Genomic DNA, 17,213 nt, shown 5'->3' with positions numbered 1-17,213 from the left:
ACACTCGGAGGGCTTGCTTTCCCAGTTGTAAGTAATTTTGCACCCCTCTTTCTGCTTGTAAAAGATGTAACAGCTAACATCTATCAAATACTGTTGCATATAGGTAAAACCTTATAGAAAAAAGGCCTTGTTACACTTGTAAAATCATGGTTCAGGCCTGCTACTTTGGATAAGTAGAAGAGGATCGTGGGAAAGTGACTCAGATGAATTAGAGGTAGAAAAACAAGACATATAACCATTATGTGTTCCCATCATGGTGGTTGGTTGGATTACATTTGTTATGATTTAAAACTAGGTTACTGATAAAGGCCTGGCTGTTTAAAGAGGCCTTTTTTTTGCAAAAAAGTGGCTCTCCTTTGTACCTGCCTGGGGACTCTGCATGCTTCGCTTTGTACACCTGGCACTCAAACAAAATATATTTTTTCTCTCTACTGTCCCTTATTGCTTGCCTGGTCCAAAATCCTGTTTTATGGTGAAAGCAACATTTCTGAACTCTATACAAAGACAGACTTTGGTTTTAGTCAGAGAACATCTCAGGAGTGTGCCTTTGTGGTGGCAGTCACAATTACAAGGTCCCTGCTCACAAAGGAACAGCATGACCTGTATGAATCTCAAATCTGTAGAGACTGCAATTAACATCATACAGCATTAAGAGACATATAATAACGATATCTGATTACAGCTGGGCAGCAAAATGTAGTATTTAGAAATCATATTAGAGAAACATTTTCAGATTACAACATAGCCAGCAGCACTGGGGCAGTGATTGTCCCCCTGCACTCAGCACTGGTGAGGCCACACCTTGAATCTTATGTTCAGCTTTGGCTTCTCACTACATGAAAGATATTGAGGTGTTGGAGCATGGTAATGAACCTGGGGAAGGGGTTGGAGCACAAGCCTTATGAGGAGTGGCTCAGTGAGGTGAAGATGTTTAGTCTGGAGAAAAAGAGGTGCAGGGGAGACCTCAACACTCTCTACAACTCCTGAAACAAGGCTGTGGCGGGGTGGAGGCATTCTCCCACGTATTAAGCGATAGGATGAGAGGAACCTTTCCAATATAAATGACTCTATGGTTCAATGATTTATCTCTGCTGCAGCCTGAGCTTTTTAATCATCAGCGCCATGAAGCTTTCCTTTGTCCAAGCTCCTTGCAATGAGCAGACTGAGATACAATGTAGTTATGAAGTTCCTCCTAATACAGAGAACTTTGCAGACTCCTTTCGTTCACATGCTGTTACTCAAGAAAGGACCTTCATCTGTTTCAGTGGCCCCCTCTTTACTTAAGTGTCTTGGAGGTGACAAGTACAGATGTGTTCTTTGCCTACACACTTTACAGTTAGTTCTAATGAAACTAATGCCTGTATGTCAGTACCCTTGGTGAGTGTATGCTTGTGAATGTACCTCTGAAAAGATTCCCAACATGTACATCACAAACTATTGACTGTGAACCTATTCTTTAGAAATCTCCCTGATTCAGCAAACAAGAAAGGCAAAGGATTGACAGTAGCAATATTAATATAGCTCTGGTTGTCTATGCAATCTAACATAAGCAATGAAAGACATGCAGAAATAGAATATTTCACAAGATTAAAATATAAAAAGAAAAAACTAGTCACTTTTGGTGTCTCTGATGGATATGTTAGTTGTGAATGGTGCAACTTTCAATGGGTCATAAACTCAAGACTGAGACCATATTTTAGTATTTAGTAGAGTTATGAATTTTCTTTCTTTACATGATGTTATGTAGTCTCCCTTCAAAATAAGCACTCTATTTTGTAGAGTGTTTGTTTGGCGTCAGTCTCAGAGTTTCCATGAGGTCATTTGGGCCCTTAAATGAAATACCTTGTGCTGATCTTCAGAAGTGAAACACAAAAATTCAGGTGCAAGAGTGGGATAAATTTCCTAGCACTTCATCCCAACTGTCTCTCTCGTTTCCTCCTTCTTTCTGTCTCTCACTCTTCCCATTCTAGGTCAGTGATCTTAGTCTTGTCTTCCTTTGCCATTGCCTTTTTCTGTCCCATAAAAGCATGTTAATTTCTCAGGTTTCACAGGTAATTGGTGTGACCAAGTTAAATTACAAAAAAGTATTTTCAGCCCAAATTCAGTCTGAGGGCTGATGCTCCCAGTTTGAACTAAAAAAGGGTTTGCATATGAGAAGCTAGAAGAACCACTTTTACAAATATATCAGTATTTCAAAAAACAGTTGCAGCTCTTTGACCTGCTTAGGCTTTTGACTTCTGCAGATACAGAAGAGCTAGCTTTACTGACTAATCTGATTCTTCCATGCTATCAGATATAGCCAAATATACTTTCCATGACACCTCATTGCCCCCTATTCCAAAAGACAGCAGTTATGTATGTCCTAGTCTATATGAGTTTATATGAGTATAAGCTGCATAGAGTTGAAAAAAGTCCATTAAAAAAGCCAAAAATTTTTTCAGAGTACATGTTTGGTGTAATATCTTATATCAGTGCACCTGAGGTGGTCATTTTCACCGGCTGCAATTACTTCATTATAGTTTGAGACGAGTTTCTAGAGTTCTTACTTCTCCTGTAGAAGGAATTCAGAGAGTTCACTAATACCATCTAACGTTTCAACCCTAGTCATATAGATGAAATGAGTTAAAATGTAGACTAGGAAACATCTTTATATCCTGCCTTCATCCTTTGGAGTCATCATCGGTAAACAAAGTAATTGTACAAGACCTCAGTCAGAAGTCACTATTTTTCCCATGTATTTCTTATCTGCTTGGACAGTCAGTTATGGAATCACTAGATTTGATAAACAGAAATACCAGTTTTCCACAGTCAGAGAAATAAGAGCTCTTAAATAAATTGACTGAACAACCTGGCCTTAACTGAGGAAATTCAGGAAAAGTGTTCTGATATACAAACTCATCAAAGCTGTGGGAAAAAAAAAAAAAAAAAAAAAAAGATTAATCAAAGCTCAAAGAGAATGCATACCTAAGTTATTTGGGGAGTAAGTACAACTAAGCTCTTTCTTCCTTGCAATTAAGTATAATCACATGCATATCTGACACATGCATCAACCTCACATGCATGTAGCTAAAGGAGTGGAAGATTCTGATTTAGCAATGTCAAAGGACATGGTTGTTAATACAGTGAATGAAGACAATGGTGTTATTAGCTTTGCCACTACAGAAAAATACAGAGCAAAGAAGCACATTGGCCTATGCCCTGGAGAAAGATCATGGTACTTCTACATATTTATACATATACAATAATGTTGAGCTTGAAGGAAAAAAAAAGAGGCCAAGGGGCTTGCTCAAAGTGAGTGAGTGGCACAGCTCAGATTAGAACAGAAAGCTCCTAAAGGCTGGTATGCTTTGATATGCAAACCTAAATATTTCTGCAAAAGGGCAAGGGCTTACATATGAATGCAAGCAGCTGCTTTGAGTTCCTTCTCACAGACTGATCAGAGTGGTCGGCAGTAACAATAATAATTTAGCACTTTTATGGAACTATGTATATTTAAAATAATAAACATTAACTTAAAGTGACAAAGTATAAGGTCCCCTTTACAGTAAAGCAAACAAACATACAGATAATTATTGATTTGCTGAAAGTCATGTTCTATTCAATGAGGAACAAAATTAAAACTTAAGAAATCTTACAGATGCCTTATATACTCACTACAGTATTTTCCAGTAAAATGTACAAATTAATATCATTCATCTAGAGACTCAAAGGAATGGAACATACACATTGTCTAATGTGCCTCTACTTCCAAGTCCTTGCTTGAAAATCATAAATGTCAGTAGTCAGTATGGCATACATGCATATGAAACACCATTAGCTAGAGATAATGAAAACAGAAAATACATTTTGAAAAATTTTGTACTAAACATATAGTATACTATATGTTTTCTCCTTCCTTCCTTCCTTCCTTCCTTCCTTCCTTCCTTCCTTCCTTCCTTCCTTCCTTCCTTCCTTCCTTCCTTCCTTCCTTCCTTCCTTCCTTCCTTCCTTCCTTCCTTCCTTCCTTCCTCCCTCCCTTCCTTCCTTCCTTCCTTCCTTCCTTCCTTCTTGCCTCTCTTCTTCCCTTGTTCTGTTCTTTCTTTCCTCTTTCTCTCCTCATGAAAGTTAAAAGTTCTTGGCAAAAATTCAGTGGATCTAACCTTGTCATTATAGCATTTTTTCCATCTTTTCATAAGGCATTTAAATGAGGTTCTCAGAGCATTATGCTCTCTGATCTGTCTTTTGTTGGACAGAAAATTTGGAACCAAGGTAAACTATTAATTATTCTGGAAAAAATTTTCACCTGAAAGTTATATTTTTTTTTACAGTTTTGCTTTTAATTACTGCATAAATTAAGACAGTCTTAACCCTGGGAAATGCTCCTAATTTAGAGTTTACAACTGCTTACAGGAAAAAAAATGTACCTAATTAATGTTTCTTTAAAAAATTTACAATAGTTCCAATTTATTTTCAATTCAGAGTCCTTCATGTTAGACAGAGAAGCAAAACCTGTTCTATTTAGAGACCTAGCTACAGTTCTAATGGCAGGATGGCTGACAGATCTCCATATGGGATGATCGACCTTCATCTCAAGGGCTGCAAGCCATCTACATCTACTGAAGGATTAAGCTCACTGGAGATACTGCAGTTATAGAACATGAGAAACTATCCTCAACATATACAAGAGTTATCTTACCACTCTGAAAGATTTGTATGTGCCTCTTTATTCATGAGCTGGAACTGCTGAAGGACATTGGAAAGCAACCAATGCAGAGTCAGGACTGAACTAAGCCGCCTCATTGGGTCTACTGTTCGATAAAGGTCACGCAGCAACATCTGGATCTTGGGTGTAGAAGAAGGGAAAAGCTGAGAAGAGAGACACTGATTTGAGACAACACAGTATGGTATTTGTGGAGTGCAAATATGTAAAGAATTATCAGAAGACAGTATATACAGCATAGGGCTGGTCATATATTAATGCTCTTTCCCACACGCTTAGAAAAGGACTGTCATGCCCAGCCTTGCAAATCAGGATTACTAGTATCAATGTGGAGCTTGATCTCCTCTACCTCTGAACTGGCCCTGAGCTTACCTCAGTTGGTCAGAGTGTGAAGCTAATAATGCCAAAGTTAAAGGTTCAATCCCTGTATTGGTCATTCACTTAAGAGTTGGACTTGATGATCCTTCTGGCCCCCTTCCAACACAGATGATTCTGTGAATTCCAGATCTGTCAGACTCAATGCTTCTTCAGAAAGTGTCATCAGTCTCCATTCCTGATACTCATCCAGGAAGTCTCATAGAAATCCTGATATCATGTACACTTTCTGAACAACAGATTCATTTGCACATACTTTATTTCTGAATTCTCATAATATCTCTCATTAACTGTGCCTATTCACAGATACCGATTGTTATTCCTCCATCTGTGTTCTCCAAAAATGAACTCAAAGAATGAAGAAGAAAACATATTCCACCTGTGGTCTTTGGGGTTATTTTGGTTGTTTGTTTGTTTGTTTCAGTTTTTGTGGTTTGGTTTGGGTTTTTTGTCACTTTTTCATCTATATCTACTCTCTGGTCATGATCTCAGTATTGTACTTCTCAGTCCTTCCACTCACTCCTGCTTTGCTTCATTATCATTCTATTTTCTTACCGCCTTATTAGTAATTTACATAGCTTCCTTCCCTTCCCTTCCCTTCCCTTCCCTTCCCTTCCCTTCCCTTCCCTTCCCTTCCCTTCCCTTCCCTTCCCTTCCCTTCCCTTCCCTTCCCTTCCCTTCCCTTCCCTTCCCTTCCCTTCCCTTCCCTTCCCTTCCCTTCCCTTCCCTTCCCTTCCCTTCCCTTCCCTTCCCTTCCCTTCCCTTCCCTTCCCTTCCCTTCTATTTTCTGGTCTCTGTTTCTGCTTTAGCTGTCCTTTTCAGTGGAAGCTCAGCTCAAATACTCAGTTGCATTTCTTTATCTATTTTAAATTAAATTCAAACGATCCACCAAAGTAATATCAGTGTTATCTCTATCTCCTTGCTTCCCTGCCCACCCAAATTACATTTGCCAAAGACAGCAAAGGACAGTAATGAAGGAGAAATGTTAAGAGATTTACATAATATATATCCAGTAAAGCAAAACCCTATATATTTTACCAGCTCAAATTGTCCAAGACTCTTCAGCTCCTTTATGAAAGCAATCATTGAATTCATCTCTTCCAAAGAGAAACATTGCTCATCTTCTCTGTTGTATGTTCTGTCCTGTGAAGGAAAGGACAACATGTTCTGGTGAAATCACATGGAAAGCAATGTGCTTTCATTATACCCCAATCCCTTCACTGATCATAGGAACAAGTCACAGCAGCTCTCAATTAGCCCTAACCTCAGCCACCCAGCTCCTTTACAGCTCATCCCATTTTTCAGTCTAGAATAAAGCAGACTGTGCCCTAGCTTCGTGTAGAAACAAACCCATAGAGACTACTGCTGTCTGGAGCACAGGCTGGGGAATCGTATCGCTACATGTTTGGATGTCTGCAGCTTTCTACTTTATCCTGACATAAATTTCGAACCCATGACCCCGTTTTAGCCACATCTGTCCAAGAGGTGGAAGCTGCCCGGATAATTTAGTCGCCATAAGTCTTTCAAGCAGGGGACTCCTCAGAAATGCATCCTTAAAAGTTCCCAGACTGAGAGAAGTACGGCTAAAAGAGATCTCAGCTTGTCACAAATGGTTTTCACTGGTGAAGCAAAATTTATGCGGATTCTATAAATGCAAAAAAAAAAAAAAACAAAAACTGGAACTGGATCTTTCATTGAGAGTAAGACACAAAGTTGTAAGCAACAAAATTTAATTCTGATGCTCATGTATCTCCATTCATGATTTACAGTAGTTTCACGAATACAAGCCGCACGGATTATAAGCCGCACCCCCGGTGCCTCGACAATGTTGCTGTCTTTGTCAATAGATAAGCCGCACCCCGAATATTAGCCGCACTTTCGTTCGTCGCGAGAATCCGTGCGCAGCTTTCACAAATTGGCCAATTAGTAACAGGATCGCGGCATAGCGGGCTTTACTGGCTCGGGGCGGGGCCAGGCAGGCTCGGCCCGCTCATGGTTGCCGACGGGGCCGGGTGGCCCAGCTCAGCGCCACGGCTCGGCGGGGCTGGCCGGGTGGTGCTGCCGCCGCCGCCGGGCTCGCTGGCCCCCCTCTCCCGTCAGCACCGCCCCGCTGCCGCGTTCGCTCGCCCGGCTGGCAGGGCTGCCGCCGCCGGGCTCGCCGTCCGCCCCGCTGCCGCTTTCGCTCGCCCCGCGCCGCGCCTCGCGAGCGCCGCGCCCGCCCCGCGCCGCGCCCGCCCCGCGGCGCTTTCGCGGCTCGCGGTTCGCGGCTCGCGGCGGCGCTTTCGCGGCTCGCGGTTCGCGGCTCGCGGCGGCGCTTTCGCGGCTCGCGATTCGCGGTTCGCGGCGGCGCTTTCGCGGCTCGCGGTTCGCGGCTCGCGGCGGCGCTTTCGCGGTTCGCGGCTCGCGGTTCGCGGCTCGCGGTTCGCGGCTCGCGGTTCGCGGTTCGCGGCTCGCGGTTCGCGGTTCGCGGTTCGCGGCTCGCGGTTCGCGGTTCGCGGCTCGCGGCTCGCGGTTCGCGGCTCGCGGCGGCGCGTTCGCGGCTCGCGGCTCGCGGTTCGCGGCGGCGCTTTCGCGGCTCGCGGTTCGCGGCTCGCGGCGGCGCTTTCGCGGCTCGCGGTTCGCGGCTCGCGGCGGCGCTTTCGCGGCTCGCGGCGGCGCTTTCGCGGCTCGCGGCGGCGCTTTCGCGGCTCGCGGTTCGCGGCGGCGCTTTCGCGGCTCGCGGTTCGCGGTTCGCGGCTCGCGGTTCGCGGCTCGCGGTTCGCGGCTCGCGGCTCGCGGTTCGCGGCTCGCGGCTCGCGGCTCGCGGCTCGCGGCTCGCGGTTCGCGGCTCGCGGCGGCGCTTTCGCGGCTCGCGGTTCGCAGCTCGCGGCGGCGGTTTCGCGGCTCGCGGCTCGCGGTTCGCGGCTCGCGGTTCGCGGCTCGCGGTTCGCGGCTCGCGGTTCGCGGCTCGTGGCGGCGCTTTCGCGAGCGCCGCTTTCGCTCGCCCCGCCGGCAGGGCTGCCGCCGCCGCCACCAGGCTCGCCGGCCGCCCCCTCCCGTCTGCACCGCTGCCGCGTTTCCTCGCCCTGGCCGGCACTGCAGGCCCCCGCACCGCCGGGCTCCCCCACGCTGCTGGCCCCGATTCTGCTGGGCTTCCCCCGCTGCCAGGCAGCCCCACCCGCCGGCCTTCCTGCTTCTGCCATGCTCCCCTGCACTGCTAGCCCCAGTTCTCCCGGGCTCCCCCGCCCTGCTGGCTCAGGCTCTGCCGCCCGCCCCCGACACTGCTGGCCCCGCCTCTGCCAGGCTTTCCCACCTCTGCCGGGGCCGGCCGGGCTCCAGCTTGGCTTGGGGCTGCCGCGGGCTCTCACTTCCGTGTTGGCAGCTTTTAGAATTTTGTTAATAGATTAGCCGCCCCGGAATATTAGCCGCACTTCCGGGTTTCCACCAAAATTTTGGTCAAATTGGTGCGGCTTGTATTCGTGAAATTACTGTAACCACTTCTGGACAGAATTGTGAAAATACACAAATCTGTATAGGAAAAAAATATTATTTTAAAAATAGTGGGAAAATTACTTTTTAAAGTTTTAAATATATCTTTCAAGCACAGTATTTTGGAAAATGACATGATTGGAGAGTAGAATTTTTGCAAAAGAAAATTCAATTGTTCAATGTAATTACAGTTTTATTCCCCAGAATACAATAAAAGATGTTTTTGATTAAATAAATCCTTCATTCTATAAGTTGGCACCAACAATTTCAGAGGCATACAACTGAAAATTAAATATTTTCAAATAAGAAGAAAAAGTTGGAATTAACTACCTTGTTCACAGATGATCCATATATTTTTTGCAAAGCTTCTATGAAACTGGATGTTGAGAATTCATCAGATAAGAGAAATTTAAATGTATCTTCAAAAAGAAGTTCTTTGGAAATTTGGTCCTGAATAGCTGATTCATTCTCAATCTGAAAGTCAAAGTTTTCATGCACCTGTTGGAAAAAATTATAAAAATTTATAATTTTAATAACAATTCCAGTCTTCTCACAGCAGTAAATACTGACCTGGAACCTTTAAAAAAGGTAATAACAACAGAAACTGACAGGATTATAATCCAACAAAAGCTGCGCCACATTGTCTGTCACAGCTCCGTAACACAATGTTTGCTGCCCTCCAGTGGACAGAGGGCAGTATTGCAGACACATGTGAAGAGATTTTTTTCCCATGTTTGATTTTAAATTTGATTAAAAATATAAAATGTCAGATTACATGTCAACAAAACTCTTGCAAAACTAATTTCATAGGGTTTATTACAGAACATCTGTTACTATGGATGAAAGCATAAGTTTTACAATATATAAACAATGAAAAAATTCATGGTTATGAAATATTACTCAATCATTACTTTAGCATAAACACAAATATAGCATCAATATGAATAGATTGCTTGCATAATATAATTTCCAAGTTATAATATGCAAAGTCAATGTTGCATTAATTATCAACAGCTATTTTCTAGAGCCATTTGTTTTTTCAGAAGAAACTACTAAATCCTACTGATTTTCTATGAATTTATGGAAAACAGATAATGGTTGGAACTTCAATACAAGAAGATAAACATTATGTTTTATGTTTAGTTTTTTTAAGCTCTTCTGGAATAATGTTTTTACAGCCTGGTAGACAAATATTGAATTGTTATGACATATCACATTTGTTATACTAGTTAAATAAGTCTTCTCAGACTAATTAAAAATATTGTCTTCATGGAATTTTTAAATTCTGCAAACTTCTGTATTTTTCCTATGTGTTTAAAGGATTTTCTTTTTTTTCTGAAAAATGCAGTGATTGACTGCCCTGCTATTACTAGGCACTTGAACAGATTTTAAGTGGAGATATATTAACTATTTTTTTTAAATATTTGTATATCACAAATATAAAGAAACATTTTACATACCTAGGCATATGCATATTCATGTGTACACATGAGGTAACGAGAACAGTTGGAAAGCACTAATTGTTTCAGGACAGGTTGTTCTGAGGCGGGAGTGGTACAAAAACTGGTACAGGTCTCCTTTCCTTCATTTTCCCTAAAAATAGGTTTTAAGGGCCTTGTGGATCATCCAGGAAGAAGGCAGCCCAGTGGAGGTCAAAGCAGGTAATGAAATGAAGAAGTACAATACAATTTTTGGAGAATTTCAATTTGTATTAAAAGCCAATTGTGTTTTTTTAACTTCCTCCATTCATCTTTGTTCTGTCACATTTAAAACCTAACTTCACTTTCATGCAATGTCTCCTATGGATTTTGTTTCACTGATATTCCTTTGGGGTAATAGTCTTTTACTGTAAACTGAAAAGTTTGCACATTTTGATAGTCTGGAACTCTGACTCTTAAAAACTTGTTTCATCTACAGAAACTCTTCACAATCAACCATAATTAGTATTAAAGTACTGGTACATTTCTTAGACATTTGAGAGTACCTGTCAAAGAGGGTTTTCTGCTGTGTTCTTCTTGGTGTAAATTTTTTGAGTCAAGCAATAATTTGTGCGATTTTCTCACCTTAAGAACTATTGGGTGTATGGACATGCCAAATCCAATGTCAAAGGTTAGCATTTGAAAACATTGGCTGCATCTGAAATACAATATAAAAGGAATCAGTTTCTGTGAGATTAGGTACTGTTGTGAAATACAGAATCATAGACTAATTTAGGTTGGAAAAAAACCTTTAAGATCATTGTTTCCAATCATAAATCTAGCACTGCCAAGTCCACCATTGAACCATGTCCCTATACACAGTAAAATGCAATACACACAGATCCAGAGAACATATGCAGGAAAACATACACCCATAGGCCAAGAAACATGTGATACAGACTAAATAAATTTCTAAAAAGAGCCAGCAACATTAAACCTGGAAGGAGTCATAATGTGAGGTGATGAAAATAGTGCTATATGAAAATGTTTTTAATGACTGACAGAGAGGGTGGTGAATTATGCTGAAGGAAGAAATGCCTTTTGAAGAGAGTGAATGAGGCCCTGCAAAAGCTTTGAAGACATTTGGAGGGGAAGAGATGGTGAAACACTCCAGGGTAACTGAAGCCAAAAAGCTCTGCTGCAGCTATGGGGATATTTGGAGGCATAGGCCAGGAGTTAGACACAAGTCTTGTGTTAAACAAACAAGACAGTCCATTTCGATGGTAAAAAATAGATTTTGGACCACTGTCAAAATAGCTTCATCACCATTGCAATCCTCTCCTCCTTGCTCCCCCCTTCACTCACAATATAAGCTTTATTCCCAATTTGTGTAAGTCTAATCATGAGTTTTACATTACTGCTGCTTAAACACCTGGTTCTCAAAATAGCTTAAACACATAAATTTAATAAATAGTAACTTATTTAGTACGTATCATAAAAATGTCAGGGATGGGACATAACATACATAGAACAAGTATTAATTTTATTTAGTAAAAATATTACATGACTGAGGTCAATTTATGTGTAAGAATTGTAACACTAATAGTGGTGATTACACACAGAAATGTGACTGTTGATGCCTAGGTATATTTCATGACGTACACTTCATAAAGTGTTTTACAGTGTCTCTTGTTCAGATTGCCTGCCAGAGCCAGCTTTGAACAATCTGGGCTACTCTAGTATTAAATATTTGACATATGACAGAATGCCCACTGAAAGGAAATACAGTTTTATATATTTTAGGACTATCCCAACTGTGACTTGTGTTCATTTGTGCTGCCTGAAACACTTCATTAAGACACCAGCTGGTCCTAAGTATTGACCATAACCTTTTCACAAACTAGAAATACTGTGGATATTGAAGTGTTGTACTCCTTAAATGCAGCATGCCCATACTTTATAAAGAAGTATGAAATAGATGGGAATTTTTTCTTTTAAGATTTTTGTATACTCTGCAATTTTTGTTCTGTTCTAAAGAACTATCTTGGCACTAGCATTACAATGACTACTGCAAGTCACTTACTGATTGAAAGAATTTTGTCCTGAGGCAGATGATTTGCTGAAGACCTCAGTTATAAGCAGAAGTTTGTTTATAGCCTCCTTCATGTTGTTGAAGGCTTGCTGGGGAGAACTGTTTCTGAAGAATATCTCAAAAAACCTTTGCAGCTGTGAAAGAGAATACATATATTTTTTAGAATGTACAGTAAATCAGTGCCTAAATTTATAAATTAAAAGGTTGATAGAAATAAAAATTGTCTTGGAATATCATCTTCAATTATTATTCATTTGTACAATAAAGTAGAATAAAAAGCTCCAAAGAACATACTAGTAGAGAATTACTTTTTACTTACAAATAAGTATATCAGAAAAAAAACAAAACAACTGTGTTAATGGTTTTAAAAACATTGCTCAGAATTTAGGCTTATTTTGATAAAACATTTTTCTGTCACTGGTTCTAGGCAAACAAACTCACAAATTATTGTATCTTCATCAGAGGATAACAGCACACTTAAAGTAGCCTTCTCTTAACATACTCTGGCAAGGGCTATCCCACTTGACCTTGACTACACATCCTTACCCCAGGACAAAAAGCTTTAAGTAGAATACAGAAGAAGAATGTTGGAAAAATGATCAACCACTGCAGCCCGAGTTTTGACCAAACTCTGCATATTCTGTGGTACAAATCCTCCCAGTGGCATATTTACTGGCCTGTACAACACTGTCCTCAGGTGCTTTCATCACTCATGCAAATTCACCCCTATCATCACTGCAGATAGAGATTCAGAGAAACAACTGGAGCAGCACAGAAACCTGGCGAAGAGTGGGACATAGGCAAGTTTTGTAGTATCCTCAGTGCTCAGAAAGGGGCTGCTTTTGAACCATATTTCCATTAGAGTTATCATACAGCACAGAACCTCATTAAGGTCTGAATTATGTAAAACTGTTAGACAATAAAGTAGTACTATATTACCAAAGAGACACTTTCATATATAGCAAAAAATATTATCTTCAGGAATAAAGCAGCGAATGTATATGCAGAACACATTTTGTATTAAAAAAGGAAAATTTTCTGATTATTTCTGGGAATTTCTCAACTACATTTATTTAGAAATGCCAGTATATATTTTCTATTATCACCCACTTAAACATGCCCCAGAAGGGTAAGATGATGGAAGCATGTAGGCTTCTGTAGACAACTTTCCTGAGGACTGATATGTTTGGCACCTCTCTATCTGCTTTGGACTGCTACAGCCATGAACAACTATCCATAGTAGATGGGTTACTCAAGCCTGGGCCTTGGTAAAAGTCCACAACAAAGTTTTATGTGATATTTTGGCTACAAAGCATGATTACAGAACCACAGGGAGCTCTGGAGGTCATGTGATCCAACACCCCTGGTTAAGCAGGATCATCTACAGTTGGTTGCCCAGAATTGTGTTCAGAAAGCTTTTGAATACCTCCAAGGATAAAGATTTCCACAACTTCTCTGAGCAACATGTGCCAGTGCTTGGTCACCCACAAAGTAAAAGTGTTTCCTGATGCTCACAAGGAACGTGTCATGTTTCCATTTGTGCCCATGGCCTCCCGTTCTGTCACTAGGCACCACTGGAAAGGGACTTTGTGCTCTTTACAGCCTCTCTTCAGCTATTCATATGCTTTGGTGACATCCCTCTGGCCCCTGAGAAGCTTCTCAAAGCTAAACAGTCACAGCTCTTCCAGCATTTCCTCATCTAAGAAATGCTGGAGACCCTTAATCACCTTTTTGCCTGCCCCCACCTCTGGACTTTCTCTACATCCCTCCAGTATTGGAGAGTGTAGAACTGGACACAGTACTCCAGGTGTGCCGCAAGGGCAGACTGCTGGCTGATGGTCAACTAGGTGTCCTAGACCCTGTCCTGCAAAGCTCTTTTCCAGCCACTGGCCTCCAGCATGTGCTGGTGCCTGAGGCTGCTCCTTCCCAGGTGCAGGACTTTGCACTTCCCCATGATGAATTGCATGAGGTGCTTGACAACGCTTGTCCCCAGTCTGCTGTGGTCCTTCCATGTGGCAGGACGATCCTCTGCTGTATCAGCCACTCCTCCTAGTTTCCTGTCATCAGCAAACTTGCTGAGTATATACTCTGCCCAATCATCCAGATATTTAACAAAGACATTGAACAGGAGCAGACCCAGTAAGGATCTCTCCATATAACACTAGTTAGTCCCTGGTGATGCGCTATGGTGCATTCACTGTGCTGACACCAGAACTTACAGCACACTTCACTACACCCACAGAATTTTCTAGGAGGTTTTGGAATCTCCCCTTGTGAGCATGAATACTTTCAAGCACGCTGGTCGGCACTGGCACAGATGAATGGCTTTCTTCACGCAGCATATTGCAGCTAAACATAATAAGCACGGTTTAATTTCCTTTTTAAAAAATACTGTAACATTGCCTACAGCCAGCCATGAGAGATATGCAGAATATGCAGCTAACATTGATCCTCACTTGTTTTTTGCTCTCTTCAGTTTCATTAACTCCATTCAGTTGTAAATAACTGAAGGGTAGGAATTTGGTCTGTTTGTTTTCCTGTTCTTATCACCTCTGTTTTCATTTCTACAAATGGTTGCCTTCCCAAGTTTTATTGACTGAAAGAATTGTGACCCATGCACAGATCTTTACTAAAGGTTTATAGTGCCTGGGACTTTATTTTGTCTTTTTAGTAAAACTGTTTGAAATGCCAGTAGGAAAAAAATGGCAATATCTATGGCTGAAGTTATAAAATTAAACTTCTGACTACAGGAAATGGTAAAACAAAGGTTACATATATAGCCTCAACTCTGTTCTTCAGGTATTTGCATGATGCTGAAATCTTGAATTAAATCACACTGTATTTTTATACTGTAGAATGTTTTCCATGTGTACTGCAGTTCTATAAGCCTGTGGGGCAAAGGAGCCGTGGATGCATTATTTAGAGCTCCTCACATCACACTCCATTTAATCCCCAAAACAGGCTGAGAAAGAGTCTTTGTTTCCTAAATTCTAAGACCACCAAAGCTATGTTTCTCTCATAGAGTGGTACAAAGATTAAGTGGTACAAATGCGGAACAAGAAACTCCACATTTTTCAAATCTGATTCAGATTCATCTCCAAGTGAAATTGTTCCACTGCAGTTCCTTGTTCAGGACAAAACCAGTTAATTAAACTGTTCATACGAAATAAAGAAAAAAATTAAAATTATGGCCCCTCTCACCAAGGTGGTTCCTCAGCTGAATTTTGCAATTATTTCCAGCACTTCTGCCAGATTCTGTGCACAAATTACATTACCTGCTACTCTGGCTTGCACCTTTTCTCTAACTTCCTGAATCTCCAGAGAGTATTGAAAGACTAAGTGAGAAGATGTGCTATTGTGCTGCATAGGGAACATAAGGAGTGGAAGAGTTTTATAAGGAGAGATGGGGATTACTGGAAGGAAGAGCAAGAGCACCATTAGCTCATTTCCTCCCTCACCATCAATCAATTCTCATGCACTTTAACACAAAGAATACATAATTCATACATTTCTAGTAACAACTGATGAAGACAGGCTGGCTTGCCCTACTGGTACACATAGAAGGCTGTTGGCTACAATAGTCAACTGTTGCTATCAGAACAGGCATTAAAATAAAACTGGCATCTCCAAGAAACTGCATTTTAGTTATGGCTCTCCTTAGACAACCTAGAAAAGAAACATTTCTCAACAGGTTCTCATTAGAGGGTATCAGGTTTTAGACCAATGTTTATTCTAAGCCAATGGCTGAAAATAAATATTTAGTCAGGCTGGCTCAGGACCAATAGAGATGAGATTAATACTTCAGGTTAAATTCCAATTCATAAAAAAAAATCCTATTTAAACAAGGTCAGGTTAGGTTTGACTCCAACAGATTCCACAGGATTTACAGTAACAGATATGAAAAATTTTAAGTGTACGGATTAAGAGTGGTAGTATTTGAAAATCTGCAGCAACCTCAGGTTCTTCTGAGTGAATAGAAGTATATAAATATCTGTATTCAACTGCAAAATTCGAAACAGCTGAAGGTTTCTTCACGTGACCACCACTGATGCTGATCCTCTCGCTTTTAGAGGAAACAGACTGTCTATCCAGCAAAATGCACCCTCACCACGGATAGAGTGTGATTAACAGGAACATCGAACAATTTAAAGCATCAAACAATTTCCAGAATAGGAAATACTGCTGGCAATTACAGGAACCTATTCTGGGAGAAAGCTGACCTCTGTCTGGTTAATTTTTAAGCAGAGGAACAGGGTTTAAATTTTAGTAGGCTGTAAGACTAAACACAGACATGCACACTTATTTTACACAATGACACCATTACATACAGAATTGCAAGACTTCTCAGAAGCTTGAAGGTGTTCATCCAAATGCTGGCCTTAGTTGGAGATATGCTCCAAATATTGATTTAATGCCTTACAGAAGTGTGCAAATGCAGTCAAGTTACATGGATCAAGTATACATTTTCTGTAAAGGCAGAATTAACTAGAAATGCTCTTTAGATTACTTTAAACTCATTGACCTTTCACTACCCAATAATTTCTTCTTGCTTTAGGAAATGCCACTGGGGGGGGGGGGGGAAGGCTAATTCAATATTAATTTTATGATTTTTTTTTTTAACCCATTTTGACATCCAGTTTTCAAAATCAGCCTTATAATCTCAATGACATAGATCCCTCTGGCTCCTCAAAAATACACTGACTCATCAGGTAAAGGTCTGACACATTGAAGAAAAGGAATTTAATTACCAAAGGAATTCTGATTTGCCAACCTCATGCACAAAGTCATGGAGCCTGAAGAAGAGTGGAAGAGTGTGGCACTCACTCATGTCGTGGTGAGTGTAGTAATTGCCTCAAGAAGATTTTCCTGGGGAAACTTTTCTGTAAATTAATTTCTCAGAAGAGCTGCTGGGGCAGTTACCTGAGTGGTCAGCTGAGGATTGCCCTGAGAAAGAATGTAAAACCAAACTGTAGTGATCTTCTGAGATTGCCTCCTAGCTCAATCCTAAACAATCTTGCCTCCTGATGAAACAAACAAGAAAGATTTTCCATAACTAATCTTGGGAATGGCCATTAATGCAAACTTAGAACACCTTCCTTTACTGATTGCACTGATTAGCTCTCTGTTGATTGTAACAGGGGTTCAGAGACACAGTTCACAC

At 41.3% G+C, this 17,213-nt stretch overlaps 1 protein-coding gene across 1 annotated transcript in view; it reads right to left on the bottom strand.

Moving 5' to 3' along the window:
• CPED1 (cadherin like and PC-esterase domain containing 1) overlaps positions 1 to 17,213 on the bottom strand; it is a 146,761-nt gene that overhangs the window by 73,995 nt on the left and 55,553 nt on the right. The window contains exons 8-12 of the mRNA XM_033059148.1: positions 12,044 to 12,186; positions 10,606 to 10,678; positions 8,873 to 9,040; positions 6,113 to 6,217; positions 4,676 to 4,845 (exon numbers count right to left, since the gene is read on the bottom strand). Of these exons, the coding sequence (XP_032915039.1) occupies positions 4,676 to 4,845; positions 6,113 to 6,217; positions 8,873 to 9,040; positions 10,606 to 10,678; positions 12,044 to 12,186 (659 nt within the window). The remainder of the gene's footprint in view (positions 1 to 4,675; positions 4,846 to 6,112; positions 6,218 to 8,872; positions 9,041 to 10,605; positions 10,679 to 12,043; positions 12,187 to 17,213) is intronic.

Source organism: Catharus ustulatus, chromosome 4, assembly GCF_009819885.2.
Source record: "Catharus ustulatus isolate bCatUst1 chromosome 4, bCatUst1.pri.v2, whole genome shotgun sequence".
NCBI classification, from domain to species: Eukaryota; Metazoa; Chordata; class Aves; order Passeriformes; family Turdidae; genus Catharus; species Catharus ustulatus.
Note: the sequence above shows the minus strand (reverse complement) of the source record. Positions and strands in the feature narration are given on the sequence as shown.